At 37.2% G+C, this 23,053-nt stretch overlaps 1 protein-coding gene across 1 annotated transcript in view; it reads left to right on the forward strand.

Moving 5' to 3' along the window:
* The first annotated feature begins 2,550 nt into the window (after positions 1-2,550).
* LOC110454474 overlaps positions 2,551-23,053 on the forward strand; it is a 40,184-nt gene continuing 19,681 nt past the window's right edge. The window contains exons 1-2 of the mRNA XM_021503978.1: positions 2,551-2,748; positions 3,067-3,195. Coding sequence (XP_021359653.1) covers positions 2,551-2,748; positions 3,067-3,195 — 327 coding nt within the window. The remainder of the gene's footprint in view (positions 2,749-3,066; positions 3,196-23,053) is intronic.

Consider the following 23,053-nt stretch of genomic DNA (forward strand, 5'->3'; position numbering starts at 1 on the left):
TTTGGGAGCCGAGAGCTGTCATCAAACCTACTCCTAACAGATGTCTTTAAGAATTTTAGAACTATGTGTTTAAATTATTATGGATTAGATCCATGCCCATTCTATACTAGCCCCGGTCTAGCTTGAAATGCAGCATTACAAATGTATCTTTTCTTCGAGGGTGGTGTTCGCGGCGGCGTATCTATGATATCTAACAAGTACTCGAAAGCCAACAACCCATACATTCCTGAAACGTACGATACATCAAAACCAAACACATAAATTCTATATACAGATTGTAATAACATGTATGGGAAAGCAATGATGGAACCGTTACCCATGGGAGATTTCCGCTGGGCTGAAAATGTAGAGGAATTTGACATTGACAGTATTTCAAAATAGGGACACTTCGACTACGTGTTAGAGGTGGATTTAGAGCATCCCGTTGCATTACACGATGCACACTCCGACTACCCTCTAGCTCCCGAGCGGAGGAAAGTTTCTGACGATGAACTCTCCCCGTACAGTAGACACCTTTGGAACACATTACATGGTAGTCATTCCAATCTAAAATAAAAATGTCGCGTGCAAACGAAAAACTAATTCCAACTCTAGAAAATATTTTTTTTATCTGTCATTATAGGAATCTGCACCTGTATCTAGATCTCGGCATGAAATTTACCAAATTTCATAAAATTTTAGAATTTAGACAACATCCTTAGCTAAGACCATATATCTTATTTAATTCGCAACAAAAAGTTGAATCGCAAAATTACTTTGAGAAAAAAGCTCATGAACAATGCCGTGTTCGGTAAAACAATGGAAAATGTTAGGAATCAAGTAGACATAAAGTTAGCTCATACTGAGAAAGAAAAAAAATATTGTGCAAAACCGTCATTTGAACGATTTAAAATCTTTAGCGAGAATTTGGTGGGCATTGAGAATGCAAAAAACAAATTATTACTGAAGAAACCGGTATATGCCGGACAAGCCATTCTAGAGCTCTCGAAAATAATCATGTATCTATTACAAATATCTTAAGCCGAAATATTATGACGGAATGAAGTTATTATTTACAGACACCGATTCTTTAGGTATCGAAATTGAAACCCCCGATTTATACTCAGATCTTCACCAGGACATACATGTGTATGATTTGTCTGATTATCCACCAACTCACCCTTGTCACCATTCATCAAACAAAACAATCCCGGGATACATTAAAGACGAAACGTCATCACATCCCATTTCAGAGTGTGTCGGTCTTCGTCCAAAGTTGTATTCTTATGTAGTTTGTATGGAAGAAAGGTCTGTTGTCGAGAGTTGTACTGTAATCACAACAACGTCAAAAGAGAAACAAGTGGCTAAAGGTGTCGCTAAAGCAACCATTAAAAAAGACTTGCGACACGATATTTACGTGAAATGTTTGTTCGATAAGACGAACAAGATGTGTGAAATGAATTCAATTAGATCAGATAAACATGTTACATGTATATACAATCAACAAATCGGGGATATCACCTTTTGATGATGAGCGCTACGTTCTTCCTAATGGTTGTGATACGCTTGCCCTTGGCAACTATAAAAAAATATAAACACGTTGTCATCTGTCATTCGTAACATATATCATTCGCTCTTAAAATACAATTTTATTGATTTTCTCAATATATGCATACACGTTCAAACCCTCATTCAAGATGGAATATTTACAAACCTTCCACGTACAACTTGTTAGAATTAGTTGATAACATTTTCATAATGTATATATGATTGACCATTATTTGGTTATAACAAATGCAAACCGAAGTTTTGGAAGAAATAAATAAATCCGGATATTGAAGACCGATGTTTATTCTTCATTTAGTTTAGTAACTAAGCAAACATGACGACAGCACACAGACTTGTACTAGTGTTAGCTTTTTTTATTGTCGCAGCATGTTCAACATCTTTGGATTTGTATGGTTTCGCCAAATGCATTCATCGAACTAATGCAGACTCATCTTCACTTGTGTGTCGCATTGTCAAACAAGTACATAATCCAACACACCTGATTATCGATTCCGAAAGGATACCGGTAAAGATGACGTATGTTCTGGAGATGCAGACCACCATAGGACTAACATGTACAGGTGATTGCTCCCCCCTCTCTCACATATATCTGCACGGGGATATTGGTTGTGCTTAAATCAATTTGCCTGATGTGATTGTGGAGCCATGTGTAAGTACATGCATAAACAATTAGTTTATTTACAATTTTAAACTAGTAAAGGTGAGTACGGTATCGAGAATGATGCGCGTGTAAGTCATCGAAATCCATATACATTCAATCCTCTCCAAACGTTCAGAGACTGCTACAAATAATCCTACCCTAGAACTATAATTCAATGAAATATTATTTCTCATTCTTTTGTTGCGATCAACACTGACACTTATATTTATCCTAGAGCAAATTAAATAAAACTGTTTTTCTTTTAACACTACCTAGCACTGATGATTCATCGGCATTGGTAGTCCACTAGTATACAGAAGATGAGTTTTTAAACTGATTTTTTTTATTGCTTTTGATAGATCATGCGCAGACCAGCCACACCACTGACCAGACCAGCCAGACCAGACCAGACCATCGACCACACCACCAGTCAGACTGGTCGCACCGTAGGTCAAACTGACCAGACTAGCCACACCATCAACCAGACCGGCACCACCGTCGATCAGACTGACCATACCACCAGTCAAGCTGATCAGATTGATCACATCGCAAGCCAGACAGTGAGTTGTCTATATTTTTTTTTGATGAATAAAATTGTGTAAATGAAATCATTTTCAGTAATAGAATCTTATTTAACTAACTTGAGTTCAAACTTTTATTTATTTATTTATTTTCAGAGTGAACAGGAGTTAGCTCCATGGTGGGGTGGTAGTCGGAGGATGGGTTCTTGGTATGTATATCTCAAAATAGCTTCAAAATTAGAATAAATTGTTTGTTTCTGTTTCACACATTTCTTATAGTGTAAAATGTGATTTATAGTATGTATATTAAAAAAATAGATTCAAATGTCAATAGCATGTTCTACTCTATACTTTCAGTATTTCTGGCATGTGGTGCATATCACTGGTATGTCAAAAAACAAAAAACAAGCTGAAACTTTCCAGCAGCCAGTGTTTGATGATGGCTTCAACCTGCTTGGCCATGAGGAGATCGAATATATACCCTTGGTAATCTTATTACATATTATTTTATTTTAGTGTCTGTGATGATAATTGTTTGTGGTATTGGTGTGCCAATGGCCTATCAACGTTATAATAAAAGTACATATCTTTTTTTAGAACGGATTCTGTTGAAAGCAGTCGATTCACTCTGTGGAATGCTATCAGAGTTTATAATTCTGTTAGTCATAATTGCATTCCACAGAGTGATAGAGTATATACTTCGTATACCCCCTCCACCTACCCCGCCCGCAGCCCCACATGCAACCTTATAACCTCTTCTTGTATATTCAACATTTTCATATATACTAATATGAAGCTTTGATATTACTCAACAGATCTGCGTACTACCTCCAGCGATATTTTTTAAATGTATAAATCTGTAATATCTCCAACAGTCTTGATATTATTCAACAGATTTAAGTTAGACCAATTCAAATGTGTTTTTGGTTTGTCACAAGAACAGTTTTTACATGAAACATTAACTCCTGTAAAAAATATTGTGTTTGAATCTTATGCATGGTTATTCATGTAGAATACAAAACAAATCCATTTTTTTTTCAAATATTAACTGTTTTTTCCTGTCTCATTCTCTTTTGGATATATGTTTATGTATATATATAGTGTCAATGATTTTAACTTTGATTAGGTTTTGTTTTCGTAAAACAGTTTTTATATGTCTATATACAATAAATATCTGATGAATATATGTTTAATGGGTTTTGTTCAAATACTCAACAGATTTATTTTACAAATTCATTGCAAGATTATGATATTTCCATTATTGAAAGTATTTTATTTTCCAATGTTGACTTTTGTTTTCATGTCAGTTTGTTTTATTTGTAATGTCTATGCAAAACAGTTTTTTTTATGTCTGTATACAATCAATATCTGTTGCTAATGAATACATGTTAAAGTATTTTTTTAATTATGATCAGGCTGTGTTATGTCTATGCAAACCAGTTGTTAATGTCTGTATACAATCAATATCTGTTGCTAATGAATACATGTTAAAGTATTTTTTAATTATGATCAGGCTGTGTTATGTATATGCAAACCAGTTGTTTATGTCTGTATACAATCAATATCTGATATTAATTATTATATGTCTTGTATGTTAACTTGTCATAATAAATGTTTTAAATTGTATACTTGTCATAATAAATGTTTTAAATTGTATACTTGTCATAATAAATGTTTTAAATCGTATACTTGTCATAATATTTGTTTTAAATTGTATAGTTGTCTTTTCTTATACATTTACTGGTTGCTCTGTAGCAAATGGAGGTTCCACGTCATCCCCGAGGTCAATTTGTACAAACAAAAAACAAAGCAAAAACAAGAAAATTGTGAAAATGTTGACGGACGGACGACGGACGCCACGGTATGGCATAAGCTCACCTTGGACCCGGTGAGCTAAAAACTGTTTCTATAAAAAAAGGCCGAACTTGCCCCGGTCTCACTATTATTATGGCGGACTTAATCTCATTAGAGCTAGTGTTGTATTGTTATTCCTCGACTAGCCGACTTTAAATAAAGTTTATCTTATCTAATTTTGAAAGTTGTATTCTTAATCAGTAAAAAAGATCAACAAAAGCTACGCTCTTTAAACTGGTGGGGCTGACCCCCAGGGGGCTGAGGGGCAAGGCAAAAGGGGGCAATTTGGCTATATTGCTTTAAGCAACTTCCTCTCTGGAACTAAGTGATGGATATCAACCATATTTGACTGGAAGCGTCCCTAGGTGGTGGAGATTCAAAATTGTACAAATGGTTGGGCTGACCCCCCAGGGGGCTGAGGGCGGGGCCAAAAGGGGGCAATTTGGCTATATTGCTATAAACGACTTCTTCTGTAGAACTATTCCATGGATATCAATCACATTTAATCAAAAGCATTCATGGGATGCAGCGATTCAAAAATGTACACATTATGGGGCTGACCCGCTGGGCTAAGGGGTGAGGCCAAAAAAAGTGTATTGCTTGGAAATGGTTAAAATCCCCACCATATAACCACATATACAATTGCGGAGTATAAAGAGAAGAATGCACATTTGCTTCCAAGATGGCCCTAGGGTCTGGCCCCACCATTGGAAACATAGTCCTTGGGCCATAGCTTTAAAACTGTTGAGATCCCCACCCCAAAACTATATATACAAAAGCTGGGCATAAAGAGACGAATGCAGTCACGATGTTAGAATAGGCCCTGGGGTCTGACCGAACCCCTAGGGTCCTAGTTTCTTAGTCACAGCTTGGAAACAGTTGAGATATCAACCCTATAACCATATAGACAATTGCTGAGTATAAAGAGATGAATGCACATATGCTTCCAGGATGGTCTTGGGGACTGCCCCACCCTTGGAGACTTAACCCCTGGGTCATAACTTTGAAACGGTTGAGATCCCTACCACAAAACTATATATACAAATGCTGGGCAAAAAGAGACGAATGCAGTCATGATATTATAATTGATCCTGGGGTCTGGCCACAGCCATAGGGACCTAGTTTCTAAGTCACAGCTTGGAAACAGTTGAGATCCCCACCCCATAACCATACATAAAATTGCTGGGCATGAACAATTGAATACAGATATATGCTACAAGGATTGGCCTTGGGGTCTGGCATATTCCCTTGGATCTCATTTGGAGAATATTTTGCCATGATTGCGTAGATATCCAGGTGAGCGATACAGGCTATATGGGCCTCTTGTTTCTTATACACGTTGCAAGTTAGATTTTTTCCAAATCTATGGTATTTCCCAACTTTGTTGAAATGCCTATTGTATTTTCCCAATTTCTGCTTAGGGGCTCTTTCCCAAAATAGTTGGCAAAATCCTGCTTTACTGGTCTTCCTTTTAATATTGTCTAGCACGCTCAACGAATTGTACGGTGAAATGATAGATTTGGTGAAAATGTACCGTTTAAGTAGATATTTTGCAACAATCTTTATATCGTCATAGTCTCTCTACTTTGTGTATGAAACAGATACGTGGTAACACGTCCTACGAACTAGACACATGCATATGTGCATAATTATCTTCACTAAAGTTGTACAGAGTCAACTTGAATGGTGGTGAATGCAAATATTAAAACGCGTTTCGGTGAACATCAGAAAAGTTACATTTTGTTAGTGCTTGTCTTCAGAATATTTCTTTATATCCAAAGCAAGACTTCTGTTTTAAATTGATTATGTTCTTCTTCAGGCTTTAGGAGGCAAATACACCATCATACCCTGTCTCTGGCATGAAAGCATACACAACATACATGGTGGCAATATAAAACTAAACCAAATCATGACGATTATCAGGATATTAATAACCCTGATACCCAGGTATACTACTTGGGAGGGGTTTGGTGTTGGCCTATTCGTATCACCAGGAGACGCTGATGTGCCAGCTATGCATTGCCCCCCTCCCCTGAATCCCGTTAATCACTGCTGTTACCAGCGCCCCCTGTCTGATCATGGTATCACTGCTGCTTCCAAAATATTTGTTCAATACTATAATTGACGCTTAATATTAATGTTAAATGATGTTCTTGGCTTGATTTAATTGTATTCTCTATTAGTCGATGAATTATTGTTAAATGGTTTTGTAGCACGAATTTTCTAGCAGTTTTTAGCCTACCATTATCAGATGGTGGGCTATTCAAATAACCCTGCGTCCGTCGTCCGTCCTTAAACAATTCTTGTTAGCTCTATTTCTCAAGATATCACGTGAAGGTTTATCATGATTCTTAGTTATGCACATCGATTTTTGGGACTGATCGGAACACCAAAATGGCCGACAGCCAGCCATCTTGAATTTGAGTATTACATTTTGATAGCGCTATTTCTTCAAAAGTACAGAAGGAATCTTTCTCAAATTTCACATGAAATTTTCCCATGATCCCTTGTTATGCGTATCGGTGTGTGGGACTGATAACAAAACCAAGATGTCCGACAACCGGCCCTCTTGAATTTTAGAGTTAAAGTGTGTTAGCGCTATTCCTCATAATGTACTGGAGGTATCTTTCTCAAATTTCTCATGAAGGTTTCCCATGGTTTGTAGTTATGCATATTCCTTTTTGATACTGATCAGAAAACCAAGATGGTCGATAGTTGCCATCTTGAAGTTATCGAGTTAAAGTTTGTTAGCACTATTTTCAGAAATTACCAAATTTATCTTTCTCAACATTCACATGAAATCTTCCCATGCTCCCCTGAGACTTATCGGTTAAGCAAAATTACTGACAGGCGGTCATCTTGGATTTTGACAATATATTTATTACTGCTATATCGCAGGAAGTGATGGGATCTTTCTCAAATTTGATATGTAGGTTCCCCTTGGTCTTTTTTGTGCTTGTTCACTTTTGAGATTGATCGGATAAATAATATGGCTGACAAGCGGCCATCTTGTTTTTTTGACAGTGTGTTATCGCTATTTCCCAGAAAGTAATGGATGGATCTTTCTAGAATTTATTATGTAGGTTCCCCTTGGTAATTTATTGTGCATGTTTACTTTTGTAACTGATGGAATAAACAAAATTGTTGACAGGTAGCCATCTTGAATTTTGACAGTTAAAGTTTGTTATTGCTAATTCTCAGAAAGTACTCGAGAGATCTTTGTCAAATTTGATATGTAGGTTTCCCTTGGTCCTTACTTTTGCCTGTTTATTTTAAGAGTGATCATAAAACTAAGATGGCTGCAGGAAGAACTAAACAGACCTTTCTGATATTACAATGATCGCTTCTATTTCTTTCACATTAAGTACTCTACTAAATATGTAAAACTACAAACTCATATGAAAGGTTGTCTTTTATATACAGCAGAATGAAGTTTAGATCGAAAGGTTACCTCAAGGTGCATTTACTGTATACATGACTCGGTCAAACAGATAAGAGAAAAGAAGTGAAAAGAACGACTTAACATAGAACTACTGAAGATGGTACAATGGAGGGCGCCAAGATCCCTCTGGGATCTCTTGTTTCTTAATAAAGGGCGATAACTTGTCGAATCCTTGAAGCCATATTGAGTATTTTAATTCGCCAAAACGTTAGCCAAAACCAATGAAGACCACGGCAAAGACAATCAAGTCAGGTATTTTCATTGAGTGATAAGCATTTCCCCTCAACTAACCGCTGATGTTAAATTGTACCAGTAATGTTTGAATTCATTTAAGCATTGAACTGTTTTTGTATGGTATTTATGATCTATTTGAATGACACAGCTTTGCAAGCAAACTGTTAATAGGACGTTAAACAAAATCAAACAAACAAACAAACAAAAGCAAGCAAACAACATAATGCGCGCTAGCGAGATCTCTGATATGGATCTCTTGGTAGTGCGTCATATTTAGTGCATATAACAGAGGACCAAATTTATCTCTGCTGGCCACTATCAAATCAGAATTATTTCTTCGAACAGCAGCACGGAACAACTACAATGACAAGTATTTAATTTTCCTGAATAATTATTCAAATGAAGTTCAATTACAACGTTTAATCAAGAAGTTGTTATCTAATTACAAATACTTAGCTTTATTTATTTTCCCAACAAAGTATTTTTAGCGTCGTATTAAATCAAATAAATTCAACTTTAAAATGAGTGTTTGTTTTTAAAGTATTTAATATCCATATGTTTTCCACCAAATATGTATAATTTCAACGAAATACACATACAAATTGCGGTTTTACTAAACAAATTGTAATCCATATTGTCGGTTTGTGTGCAAGATGTGGGTACTTACGGGCTACCGTAGAACGTAGTCGGGATGAAGATGGTTACGGAAAATGTGAACATCTACCGCTTTTTGACTCAAACTTTACAAGCGCAGCATCTGGGTCTTTTAGTAATGGCGGCTCCTTGCAGCATGGAGAGTAGCAGAATGAAACACTAAAGAACACGACTGAACACAGGTAGTTTTATAGGAAATAATTAATACCACGTCAGCAAAGTCGCCGAAAACGTGCTTTTGCAGCATTTTTAAGACACGTAGTTAATCGGACGATGTCAGTACATCGTCCACGTATAAGATAACCTGTCAGGTGACATGCGACAATGTACCTTGCTTAGCACAGGTTTTACGAACGCACGGCTACCCCAATTAGCGAATGATAGGCAAGTTTGTGTATTATACGCAAGTTAGTGGTTTTCCCCAACCAGTTTAAAGAGCGTAGCTTTTGTTGATCTTATTTACTGATTAAGAATACAACTTTCAAAATGAGATAAGATAAACTTTATTTAAAGTCGGCTAGTCGAGGAATAACAATACAACACTAGCTCTAATGAGATTTAGTCCGCCATAATAATAGTGAGACCGGGGCAAGTTCGGCCTTTTTTTTTATAGAAGTCCGTTCTAGGAAGTATGGCAGCACGTCCGTTTTTGAACACTATTTAACTATCCTGTCGGAAGATCGGATGGCCGAACGAGCCCCACCATGGGGTTAGTTCGAACAGACATTCGGGTAAGTCCAGCCCTCATTGGAATCAGCTTCATTATGACGTCATGAAGCATGCAACGTCAGATTTTACCGCCAATTTTACGACTTTTTATGTGTTACATGGGCCGAACTTGCCACGGTATCATTGGCCGAAACTGTCCGGGCCCAAATTGAGATTTCAAAAAATTCTAATCGTACAGCAATATGGTAGCGAGTGATTGGCTTGGCTTTTATGTATTATCATTTGAATCTGTCAGTGTGTTACACGTTTGACTGTAAAAAAAGTAGCAATTCCGTTTCAAAAAGTTCGCATAACTAGAAGCGAGATCATGATTTTCTTTCTACCCTCTCAAAAGTAATTTTCTCCTGTTAAGTAATTTTACGTCAGAGTTTTCCTCGCCATTTTTTCGTCGTTGAATGTCCAGCCAACTAACTGCTAAGATCCTTAAACTTGTAAATATTAGCTCAAAAACAAAAAATATCAGGGATGGCCGAACTTGCCTCGGTCTCCCGTATGCAGATTGTTTATATCAATGATGATTGGTAAAAATGTATTCACAATATATTTTTTGCATCAATGACGCCATTTTCTTCCAGTCAAAGCTAAAGTAGATATTTGTTCTTGTGTGTAACGTATATGATAGGTCGATGGCGCAGTGGATAGCGCGCTCGTCTTCACAAGATAGCCGGATTCAATCCAGGTCACCTGCCCGACCACGCGGGTTTTCTCCGGATACTCCAGCTTCCTCCCACATTAAGAACTAAATCATCTGCTTGCTTCCGTCTGGGCACAAAAAGACTGATTGAGACAAGTTTGGGAAAAAACTGTTTGCTAATTGCTATAGAAAAAGTGCATATAACATGGGGCTCAAGTTCATTTATCGATCAAGGTTACTAAGCTATTGTTTTCTTATTTAAAATTTGCTAAAATGTATTACCAGAATATTTTTATTATGTTTTTAGTGGTTTCGCATGGCAACATCTATCTTTATTTGTGGTCGGAATTCCTCTCAACAAATAGTAGAAGAGAAATAAAGCTCCGCATGACCTATGTATAGAAATAAACTTTAGATTATGGGTCATTTCCCAGCATTCAGTAGGGTTGCAAAAGAGATTGACATGTTATAAGTCCGGTGAACTATTTTTATAAAGACATAAGCCTTAATGCCTTTTTTTGACTACGTTAACCTGGCTATGTATTTTTTGTATGGCCAATGTACAAGTTCAATATATACAAATAACATATGTGAGTTCCGATTTGTAGTTGAGGTCTTAGAACATGACTTACCAGGGGATTGGAATTTTAGTTGACTACGTCATCTTTTAGGGGGCTTGTTGAACCTTAATTGTTTATCTTGACAATGGGAATTGCACCATAGTGTACAGCATAATAGTATTCGACAACCTAACAGCGTTTGATGAGTATGCTAATATGTAGATGTTATTAATGTACATCTGTTTCGGCGATTTACATCCTGTTCGTAAACTCCAATACTGTTTTGGATAGATAAACCAACAAGCTCAGTACATTCAAGTTGTATTTAACAACAAATAATCATAACGACTCTGTATATATACAGAGGATACCATAGGATTACATGTGTTCTCATTGCCGACTTAACATTAAGTTGTAGTTGTCGTGCAAGTATAAATAAATCAAATTTTAAAGACTTTCTAATCCCTCTAGGATGGTTTTTTTTGAGGAACTTTTACATTTCAAGTGCAATTATGAACATGTTCGTTATTTACACACTTGACAACACCATAGCTTTATCAAATATGTACACGAGAACGATAATTTCGTATCCCGGACGCGCCCCAATTTACTGTTACGGCGATCTACACCCTGGTCGTAAACACCAATACTGTTTGATAGATTAACCAACAAGTCTAGTACATTCAAGTTAAATTTAATCAGAAATTATCATAATACATAAATAAATAGTTATAATATATACATAAGAAATACCCCTAAGAATGACCGTATTCAATACTTAAGAGTTCATAGTTCACACGCGAAGCACGCTTTATTTATCTCGCACAGCGTTCGTGTTGGCCCTTAATCTCTTGGTACTCACAGTTCTGTGACAGGTTGTCGTTCATGGCCTCGCAGAACATTAATGCGGTCACGTAGATAACATCCCACTGAAATCCGACGACCACTTAATCTTTTCGATTCATCGTGCCCTGGGTAGCACATACCTATATCACATAGTAATTTGACAACTTCTGTCGTTATATGGTTAACACCACAACAAACACACATGGTGTATGGCCTATATGGGCGACGATAGCTACCTGCTACATCGTCTGGAATGCCCGTCTAATATCTTGGATGAATTATGTATGACGCTATTTACGTAATTATACTCCACTAAAGTATAGCTTTTGTATTGATAATCCATCATGGAGCAGGACTAATGTAGGCCTACCTCAACTCTGTGGAGTGGAGCGTGCATAGTACTGGACGCGTGAATAACGAAATGCGTGCATAATATCAAATAATTATCAAATTATAACTCAATTATTACATTTGAAGAAAAGGTAAAAAGAAATAAATAGCTACCTTTGTCCTTACGGAGAAAATGTATATGATATAAACTTTACGTATTGGGAAAGCATATGATATACCTTAATTTAATAATTGGATAATTGGTTTGGTTTTATAGAGATGATCGTCAGCTAATGTTATTTGATTATGTGTGTGTGTAATGTATGCGTGCATTTGTGTTGGTGGCACAGTATGTTGGTATAATTGTCTCCTTGTTCACATCAGGTTAACACTTTGTTCCTCAATGCAGGAAATAACACCAACACTTTTATGGGACTTTGCTTTGTCCCAGTATGGGCACGTCCTTAAATGAACTGTTGGATAACACGTTAAACAAAATAAAACCAAACCATCTAGTGCATTTTTATTATTCATATGATATAACAAAATTATCAATGGATCTGGTATTAATTTCACAACTGTAACTATAAAAGAGGACTACAATAAAGCTATAGGCAAAATATCAGTATTTATAAATATAAAGAACATGTTAAAAGATTTTAAACATATTCGACCCTTGTGACTTTGAAAGTCGACCAAGGTCATTACATTGAGCAGACTGCATCTCAGCATGCAACATGCCATATATCACCACCCTAGACCTTTTGTTTCTTGATATTAGGTCATTTAAAAGTTAATACACATTTAACTAAATTTGACCTTGAAAGTGTGTCAATGTAATTTATTTGTACAAACTTAGTAACCCCTCATCAAGCATGCTAATAGCCAGATATCAACAGTATGGGCCTAATAATTAATCAGAAGATGTCGTTTAAAGGTTTTAAACATATTTGATCAATGTGACCTTGGAAACGAGTCAAGGAAAAACAACTTGGTAGCCCTTTTTCCAAGAAGGTAACTGCCAAAATATATTATTCTGTCCCTGCAGGTAGGGCGTAAGCATTTTACCTATTGCATGACCGTAAGAGGCGACTAACTTTGGGATCTCATCTTTTCTATTCTGTCTAAACAACTTTCTTCTTCCTAATGTATCTCATGACAATGCCTCACTTTTGGCCTTAAGTTGAGCGTTCGACCCTGTGAGGAAGGCTTTGGGTCTGTCCCTTGGCCGAGACATACCAGAGTCTGTAAAAATGGTAGTTTCTACTCCTACTTAACGCTCAGCAATTTAGGAGTGGGGCGACTGGTTCATCGGTTTTCAGTATAATGTGACCGGGTAGGGTGTCCTGCTTTGTGTCTTCGGCAGTATGTTTCAGTAAGGTAGCACTATAAAGTCGGCATCAGTCTCGGGCTATCACAAGGAGACAAACATGAACATATCGCAGCCTCCAAAAAGACACACGCATACATTACACACATGCATCTTGCACAGGGGGGTGGCGTGGGGTGGGGATCCTTAAATGACCATAGCTTTTGATAGGACGTTAAACAATACTAATCCAAACCAAACCAATTTTGGTTATTCAGAAGAAGTCGTTTAATGGTGTTAAACATATTTGACCCATGTGATCTTGATTATAAGTCTAGGTAATTCATATTAACAAACTTTGTTGTCCTTTTCCCAAGCATGCTACTGGCCAGATATTATCACCCTAGGTCTTTTGGTTACGCAGAAGAAGTTGTTTGAAAGTTTTTTTTATAATAATTGACTACTGTGACTTTGAATATAAGTGAAGGTCATTTATTTGAACACAGTTGGTAGCCCTTAATCCCTACATGATCTTTTGCCAAATATCATCATCATTGGCCTTTTGGTTTTTCAGAAGAAGTTGTGAGCAGATTTTAGCATATTTGAATTTTGTGACCTTGAAAATGGGCAAATGTCATTAAGTTTAACACACTTGGTAGCCCTTCAAACCAGCATATACCATCACCCTAGGCCTTTTGGTTGTTCAAAGGAAATCGTTTAAATTAAAACGTTGACGCCGGAAGACGACTGACGCGCACCACGGCATAAGCTCACTTGGCCCTTCGGGCCAGTTGAGCTAAAATAGGTAGAGGGTGGACGCATTTTTTATTGATATCTAGAGGTTTCAAATCTAATCAGATTCGTAGATATATAGATGATACAAAATATGTTTAGTTTATTTTATACTAAATGATTGTATTAGTTTGATTTTGATAAAAAAACCCATTAATTATACATTCGGTGTAAAATTGTATTTTTTGTAAACATAGAATTGCATGATCTCAATCATTAATTAAAGTGATAAAGAGAGCTACATATTTTAAAAGTAGTGCATTTTAAACTTGTCAACTGTTAAATATTATTTATATTATAGAGCGTTTAAACTTTAAAGACAAACGGATTATCTGTCAGACCTCCGGCCAATAGTAAGGGTAGGTATGTAGATATATGTGAACTGGTACTCGATAATGATACTTATGTAAGCATAGTTTTAAGGACAATTCAATCATTGTAAACGAAAAATATAATTTCATTTTCCCCGTTTGAATAACTTGTGTGCAAACGAATTTAACTGTATTTTATCTATACATATTCTTTTCTCTTTTGATCTACGCTTTGTGTTTGAAGTGTGTTACCAGTCACTTGTCTTTATAATAAATGACTTTTAATCCAAACAAACACATTTGTACCCCACAATCCTGGCGTTCTATGCTAATCAATAGTGCATTTGTGTAACAGATAGCCATGCTTGTATCGATTGCACTTACCCGTGACGTAATCCTGTTCAATATGAAATGACGTGTACACATAAGTTCTATTTTGGTACATGTAGCTACTATGTTGGAATACAACGAGGAAGTTACTCTCTCTCATATTTCAAAAAGATTTAAGTTTTAACAGAAAGTGATAGGTGTTCCCCCAGGCGTCTGTCTTTATAATACCATCGGAGTACTGATGACAATAAATCCCAACAAACCGACTATTATTTACGGAAAAAGTGTTGAAACTTTATATCAGATATAAAACATTTCTCGCATATCTGTGTATAAGGTGAATTACTTGTACAATTAAGTGGAATACACAAACGGAGTTAAGGAAGCTAAAACCCGATGACACTAAGGTGAGTAACATTAGCATGGCAGTTCTTCAATCTGACAGTGTAAAAGCTTTCAATTGAGATTAAAGATAAAATCGTTTTGACATGTTCCTCAGTGACTACAAATATCTCTTTCGACTGTCTCTGTGTTATCATTCTACAACTGACTTTTAATACGATTTAATACACCGCGCACTCTTATCTACGAAAGCTACAAAGGTGATTAGTACCATACAAAATAAATATTATCTCGAATTACCAGTAACGTTATCTCGTTACAACGAGTTATGTTATGTCGTTATTACGAGTTACGTTATCTTATTATTACATCTTAAGTTATCTCGTTTTTACGAGTTAATTTAATGTCGTTTTTATGCTTTAGGCTATGTCGTTACAATGAAAGCCGATTAGTACCTACGGAAGTGTATCTAATGGCAACTAAACGCTTTCGTAAGCACCACACGAAAAAGAAATATTATCTCGTTATTACGACTTCAGTTATGTCATTATTACGAATACGTTATCTACTTATTACGACTCAAGTTATCTCTTCATTACAAGTTATGTTATTACAAAAGTAATCATGCACAACCAAGACCAAGAGGAACCAATCTGAGAAAGATCTCTCTAGGACAAATTTGTACTATCTAAATCCAAAAGTTAACATGCAAAAACACGGTCCAGGGAGAATTCGCATATGAAATTTGAGAAAGATCCTTCCAGCATTTCCTTAGAAATAGCAATAACAATCCGTCATTGGTAAATTCCAAGATGCTTGCCTGTCAGCCCTTTTTTTAATCAGTCCCAACCAAACATGCATCATTAAAGACTAAGGGGAACTTACATATAAAATTTGGGAAGGATCACTCAAGTTCTGTCTGAGAAAAAGCGATAACAAACATTCACTATGAAAATCTAAAATGGCCGCCATTTGGCCATTTTGTTTATGCGATCAGTCTCAAAAGTAAACATGCACATCTACATTTGTTAGGACCAAGGGAAACCTACGTATGAAATTTGAGAAGGATCCCATCATTACTTTCTGCGAAATCATGATACAGCAGGCCTATTCTTTCCCCGAACCTTCACTGCACGGTGAGTCCTAAAAGGACGAAACAATATTGTGATGCAGTGTAATTCATTTTTTGGCTTACTACAATTTCACGAGCGATCACCCCATTGTGTGATAAACGGCGCACATGTGTGCGATATAGAAAGATCGATTTGTCGATGTTACGGAATGGAAAAAATCTGGAAGGCTCGAGTGAAATATGGTCAATCGTTCAGTGTTTAAGTTCCGATTGGTATATTGTGTATTTTTATCTAACTCTCCAATGCACGTTAAATGCGATTTGTTCATTACAAATAGATAACTATGTAAATCTGGCTCAAATATGGCAACATAAAAGATAAACTTTGATACCTTAATATTCCAGATGAAACATACACATTAATATACAACATGCAGCGTTCAGGTTCTGGAGATGTGTGTAGGATATCGCCAGTTTTGGATAACCAACGACAGTCTAATGGTGTGTATGAAAATAATTTCATGTTTGTAAATATTATACATTAGTGACATCACATAACGTTACACGATGAGTAAACTATGAGCAATCGATAAACATGAAATGGTCGAACACATCTCGGTATATGACTGACATTTGCTTCATTTTAAATGTTCTCGCAAAAGCTACGGAAATGTAAAGAAGGGTGACACCGCCGAACGAAAGAGTAGAAAAGGATGAAAAGACGTTAATGATCCCACGAATAAAAATGATGATAGCAGATTAAATTTAGTTTCATTAGAATGCTGTCTTAACCAGAGCTTCAGACATTATACAGGTAGTACCATCGAAACTGAAGTTCTGTTAACTGAATTCAAAGGAAAAGTATATCTCCTGTATTTACAAATGAAAGTATACTTGTATATTGCAGGATTATGGAAAAGATTTCAGGGTTTTCTGAAGAGGATTAAGCCAGGCGGAAAAAAGAGAAGCAAAACCGAGGGTAGATATCTTCAAAACTTTACTAAAACATAAGGTACAGTTGTGGGTTCGCACAATTTTTCACGATGTGCAGTGTGCGCACGATGTGTGCACGGTGTGTGAACGATGTGTGCACGAAGTGCGAACGATAAAAAAATGGACAATCATTGCTTGCGCACATTTGTGCGGACGATAGACGAACGTTGGTGCGATAACAATTGTTGTTGGTGTAAATTAAGGAATGCCTTAACAATATATACGGTTTCGTGCATGTGTTTAAACACATACACTTGATTATTTACTTTGTTTCTATATTCTAGCTACATCTGTAAGCTTAACTTTCTCTCGATACTTTCTTACATTTAGAAATGGTATTTTCTGTAATTTTTAAACAACCTAAATCGACACATGTAAAATTACAACACAGTCTCGGCATTACAGGTAAACATAGCGACTTTATACCTGTACCTGGACCGTAATTATCCGCCGCCCGAGGCACTAACGTAACTCTCCAAGGTGTGAAAACCAGGTGAAGGGGAACTTTAGACCAAAACGAAATCAAATAACAACTAATTAACGTCCAGTTGTGTTTTCATAACGGTCATACGGTATCACATATCGGCTCTATGTGTCAGGCACAGGCCAGGTAAAACTCCGGTCACTCGTCAAATTGTTATTTACCTGTTCTGTTACCTAGGTGCTAAACCCATTCTTGACAGTCTAACGGTCACTTTAACACTGTGTAACACGCATTGTAAAATTGTACATACTCTAAATTATTGTGATGAGAAATTACAGTAATTTATTTATACAGTGTACATTATTGCAAAAGAGCCTTTCGTATTTTTTTCATTTCGTAATATTGATCAACAAATTGAACCAAATCGGACAGTTGTGCGGAGGAAATCGCACAACGGGGCGAACGATTGTTAAATCGCACAGTAGTGCGCACCATGTGTGGACAATGTGCGGACGGTGTGTGAACGATGTATGCACGGTGTGCGCACGCTATTTTTGGTGCGTTGTGTGGTCACAGAACTGTAGCTTTTCGTTACAGGATTTCGTATCCTCTGCACCTGACTCAAAACACAATAATTTCTAAAAATAAAACAGTTTTTGGCTCACCTGGCCCGAAGGTGCAGTCACACAACTGTAGTATAAAGTTAACTGTAACAGCGTGCTATTGAAGGGCGCTCAAAAATACCAGGGAGACACCGCCGGAAGAGAAAGTAGATGAGAAAGTCAGAAGCAAGCGTTATGGAGAGCAAAGGGGTTTGTTTTATTTTGTTTGACGTCCTATCGACATCTAAGATCATTTTAGGACGTGCCTCAATGTGTATTGTGTATGCGTGCTTGCGCGTGTGTGCATGTTGGTATGTTGGGTGTAATTGCCTCCTTGTGATAGCGCGGATATGACGCCGACTTTATAGTGCTATCTCACTGCAATACCATACCTAAGGCACCCAGCACAGCATTCCACCTGGTCAAATTATACTGACAACGGGTGAACCAGTTTTTGCTATTCCCCTCAATGCTTAATGTTAAGCATCCCTTGGCAAAGGGGTCTCAATATTGTATAAACAAAGAGACTGGCCACTCTAGGTGGATGGATTTTTAACACAATTTGGTCCGGACCACCATTTGACAAGGACTCATAATCAGTGTGTGTCCCCCTACAAACAGCGGGCGGGGCATAAGTGTAGGAACATTGTTATACTTGCATGATACCCTTTTCCTATCGTCGTGTACAACATCATATGACAAAGGGGATTCGATCTCCATTCACTGAATTGGGGAGGGGGGTCCCCATCTTGGTAAAGAGTTTGGTTTGGTTTTATTTTGTTTAACGTCCTATTAACAGCTAAGGTCATTTAAGGACGACCTTCACTGTGTTCAAGATGTATGTGTGTGTATTTTGGGAGGCTGCGATATGTTCGTGTTTGTCTCCTGTTGATAGCGCAGAACTGATGCCGACTTTATAGTGTTACCTCACTGAAACATACTGCTGAAGACACCCAGCAGGACGCCCCAACCGGTCACATTATACTGACAACGGGCGAACCAGTCGAATAGGGATAATCTTTAAAAGCCTTTTCCTTGCAAATCAAATTTAGTTCAAAGCGTGTCAGTATAAAGGGGACTCAATTTTCTCTCCACCTGGAGTGAGCCTCAACAACACCATTCCCCTCCCCCAGGGCCCAATAGGGGGCATGTAGGGGAATTTATGGGTTCAACGAGGGTCAGTTGTAGCTGAGAAAAAGAGTCAGTATTTGTTTCCATTCTGTTATATTGTTCAACAATTTACAATTTCGTGCGGGCATGTCGGAACAAAGGGTCGTTTTGTCAAAAGGTTGTGCGTTCAAACAACTGTAGTACTGTATGCATGGATGACACCTTTCAAAGGACATTGAACGAATGCGATATCAAAAACAATTTATAAACTAGAAATGTTGGCTAACAATTTGACGAGCTTTTCACCGTTAGGCCTGACAACATCCAAAGCCTTCCTCACAGGGGCGAACGCTTAACTAAAGGCCAAAAATGGGGCATTTTCAAGGGAGACATTAGGAAGAAGAAAAAATGTTTATAGAGAAGAGAAAAGATAAGATCGTAAATATAGTCGCCTCGATCATGCCATGGGGGCAGCAGGTACAACTCTTGCGCCAAACTTTATGCTTGAATTTGTTAACGAAATATATTGGTATAAGCTATTAACCAATCGGAGCCCGTGGCGGCCATCTTGAATTTGCAATCCTCCGAAAATGAGTTATAAATTCGTCAGGTCCACCAGAGTATTGCATGTACCAATTTGGTTAATTTCGCACTGGCATAATTGGAGAATAAGGTCGGCGACTTTATTAGCGAATGTGCTTCTGGGAACCAATCAACCGTTTGGGTGTGCTGTCGTGTCATAGACACTAGTGCGTTTACATGGCAAGGTGTATACAAGCATGGTACTGCTTGAAGGTATTGGCTCTGAATTGAGCTGAGTCACGATTCAGTGACTGTTGTGGGAACTTTGTTGTGGTTCCGTGGCCGTGTGTGATGCGTGAAGCTACATAGGCAATTTATTACTATTTGGAGAGAGTGTGTGAGATTGTAAGGGTGTCTGCTATATATTTAATGCTTATTTGTCTTTCATTGTAAATAAACATCATCATAGTTTTGTAATCCATTCTCTCAGTTTTCCTTTTCCCGGATCAACAATCGAAGCTTGTTCCACGTTAACAGACATTTGTTGTTAAAATAATATGAAAAAAAAAGGTTTCAACTAATCCATATCTATATCATATCCAAAAATCAACTTTGTGGTTCACATCGTTAACGAACTATATTGGTATAGGCTATTAACCAATCGGAGTTCGTGGAGTTCTTTTTGAAATCTCAATCACTCCAAGAGGAAACATACGTTCGTCAGAACGTAATGAGTAATACATGAACCAATTGTGGTCAATATTGCAGATTTGAGAAGTAGATAATGTTTTGCAAAAAACAGCACATTTGAACTTTGATTTTCGCTGGTTTTTTTTTAATACAATATGAAAACAGGTTTGCCCCTTTTTATCTCTACATACTATCCAAAGACAAACCTCGTGCTTTATATCGTTAATGAAATATATTTGTATAGGCTGCTAACCAATAGTGACGGCCATCTTAGAATGTTAATTGCTCCAAAAAGTAACATAAGCTCGTAAGGGCCCCCCGAAGGAATATATGTACAAATTTTGGTTAATATTGCAATCGCAAAATTGGAAAAGAATATCGTTAAAGTTTGTTAGTAATATCGTCGGCGTTTCAAAAGATCAAAGGAATAATGAACGTCATATGGCGTTAATGTTAAATGTTACAGAAGCAATAAATATATCAAATTGATTGGGTGGACATTCCCTATCGACTGCAATAAGAGTTGTTTTTATAAAATGTGAAAAAGAAAACGTTTTAAAAATAGGTGACCTTTTTGCCACATGGCGAGAATTTAAACTTGACCTGTTTTCCTCATTACATGACATAAGTCAAATATAGCCCCGATCACACTCTATCATTATATTACCATGTATAGTTAAGGAGGTATGGCTGTTAAAAAAAGGTAACAAAATCACTTTATAGGCCATATTGAACTTTTGATCAATTTGGATATTTTGCATTGCCAAACTATTACCTACAACCTGGCAAATAGCATGTACATATATGTACTTATTCCCATTTAGAAGGAAAGTTGGTCTCAAGATCTTGAGGAGAAGAAGAAGAGGAAGAAGAAAAAGTCCTAATAAGCCCTAACTGTAATACCATGCCGAAGACACCCACCACATCATTTTGCTTGGTCACATTATACTGACAATGAAATGTAATAAATGAACTCATCGACATCATTTAAACCCATTTTATATACTTGAAAGAATATCCGGCGGTAATTGACAATATATTTAACGATTATTCTCTGCATTATCTATCGTTTTGCATCATGAATCCATACTAATATATGTGTTGATGCATTAATATTTAGATTATGAAAACTGGTTCTTAAGAGAAGTTCCTAGCAAGTCTGAGGTGGACCATTCGTCAAGTAAGTATTTGCATCTTAATTCAAGATATGTATGGCATCGTGGTCGTTCCGAGTACACTTGCGCCAAGGAAACACTATGTTGCATAACTATAAGATGTCGACTACCTGGGACAGAGGGACGGGACCAACAAAAAGGGAGTATCCTTCATCTTTTAAATCTAATGACTACAGATCAGTATGAGTTAAACTCTACATTTTATAAATGCAGGTTGTTGTAAAGATTAAATGTCCTATCAACAGCTAAGATAATTTAATGACGTGACTGAATGTGAGTTGTGTATGCGTGTATGTGCATGTTCGCTGGTGGTAGGGTGTGTGTGTATTTTCCTTCTGGTTGTAGAGTGGAATATTTGCCGACTTTATAGTGAAGAGTGGGTGGTGAGGTAGAGCCCAATGGGGGAAATATTAGTAAATCTTTAAGGTCATACTCCTTGAATACGGGAAACGAGATATTAACCTGAATTAGCGAGGACCATCCTAAAACAAAGTGATTCAACATTGGATAAATGATGAGTGTTGTTATAATTGGGCTAGAGAAAGTGGGCCGTACAGGGGCACTTCAGATAAATCTTTAAAATACCTTATATTGGAGGTATTACTAATTATAATATATTTTTTATGTTATGGAGATATAACAAAAAAACGGAGTGTACTGTAAATAAATGATGAGAGTAGTCTCCGGTTTTTTGTGTTATAGCTCCATAACACAAACATAGTCCTTATAATTTAATCTACTATACATAATCCCTGTGAAAATCCATTTTTATTCATGGACTCTCCTATCTAAGAAATAATTACGCCGCTGTATCAGCCAATCAAAAGCGACGTTACAAACGGCGACGTTCGTTCTTTTCGTTATTGGCTGATAACATAAATTTTGAAGCCAATGAAAAGGCTTGTTAAGCAAGCCTGCCCTGCAGGTAGGGCGTAAGAATTGTACCTGCTGCCCCCAATTGCATGATCGTAAGAGGCGACTAAATTTGGGACCTTATCTCTTCTCTCCTTTCTAAATAACTTTCTTTTTCCTAATGTCTCCCTTGACAATGCCTCACTTTTGGCCATTTGTTGAGCGTTCGCCCCTGTGAGGAAGGCTTTGGGTTCTGTCCCCTGGCCGAGACATACCAAAGTCTTTAAAAATGGCAGTTTCTACTCCTGCTTAACGCTCAGCAAATTAGGAGTGGGACGACTGGTTCGCCCGTTGTCAGTATAATGTGACCGGGTGGGGCGTCCTGCTGGGTGTCTTCGGCAGTATGTTTCAGTGAGGTAGCACTATAAAGTCGGCATCAGTTCCGCGCTATTACAAGAAGACAAACACGAACATATCGCAGCCTCCCAAAATACACACACACACATACACTACACGCATGCATCTTGTACACAGGGG

This window comes from Mizuhopecten yessoensis, unplaced genomic scaffold (assembly GCF_002113885.1).
Source record: "Mizuhopecten yessoensis strain PY_sf001 unplaced genomic scaffold, ASM211388v2 scaffold7901, whole genome shotgun sequence".
NCBI lineage: Eukaryota > Metazoa > Mollusca > Bivalvia > Pectinida > Pectinidae > Mizuhopecten > Mizuhopecten yessoensis.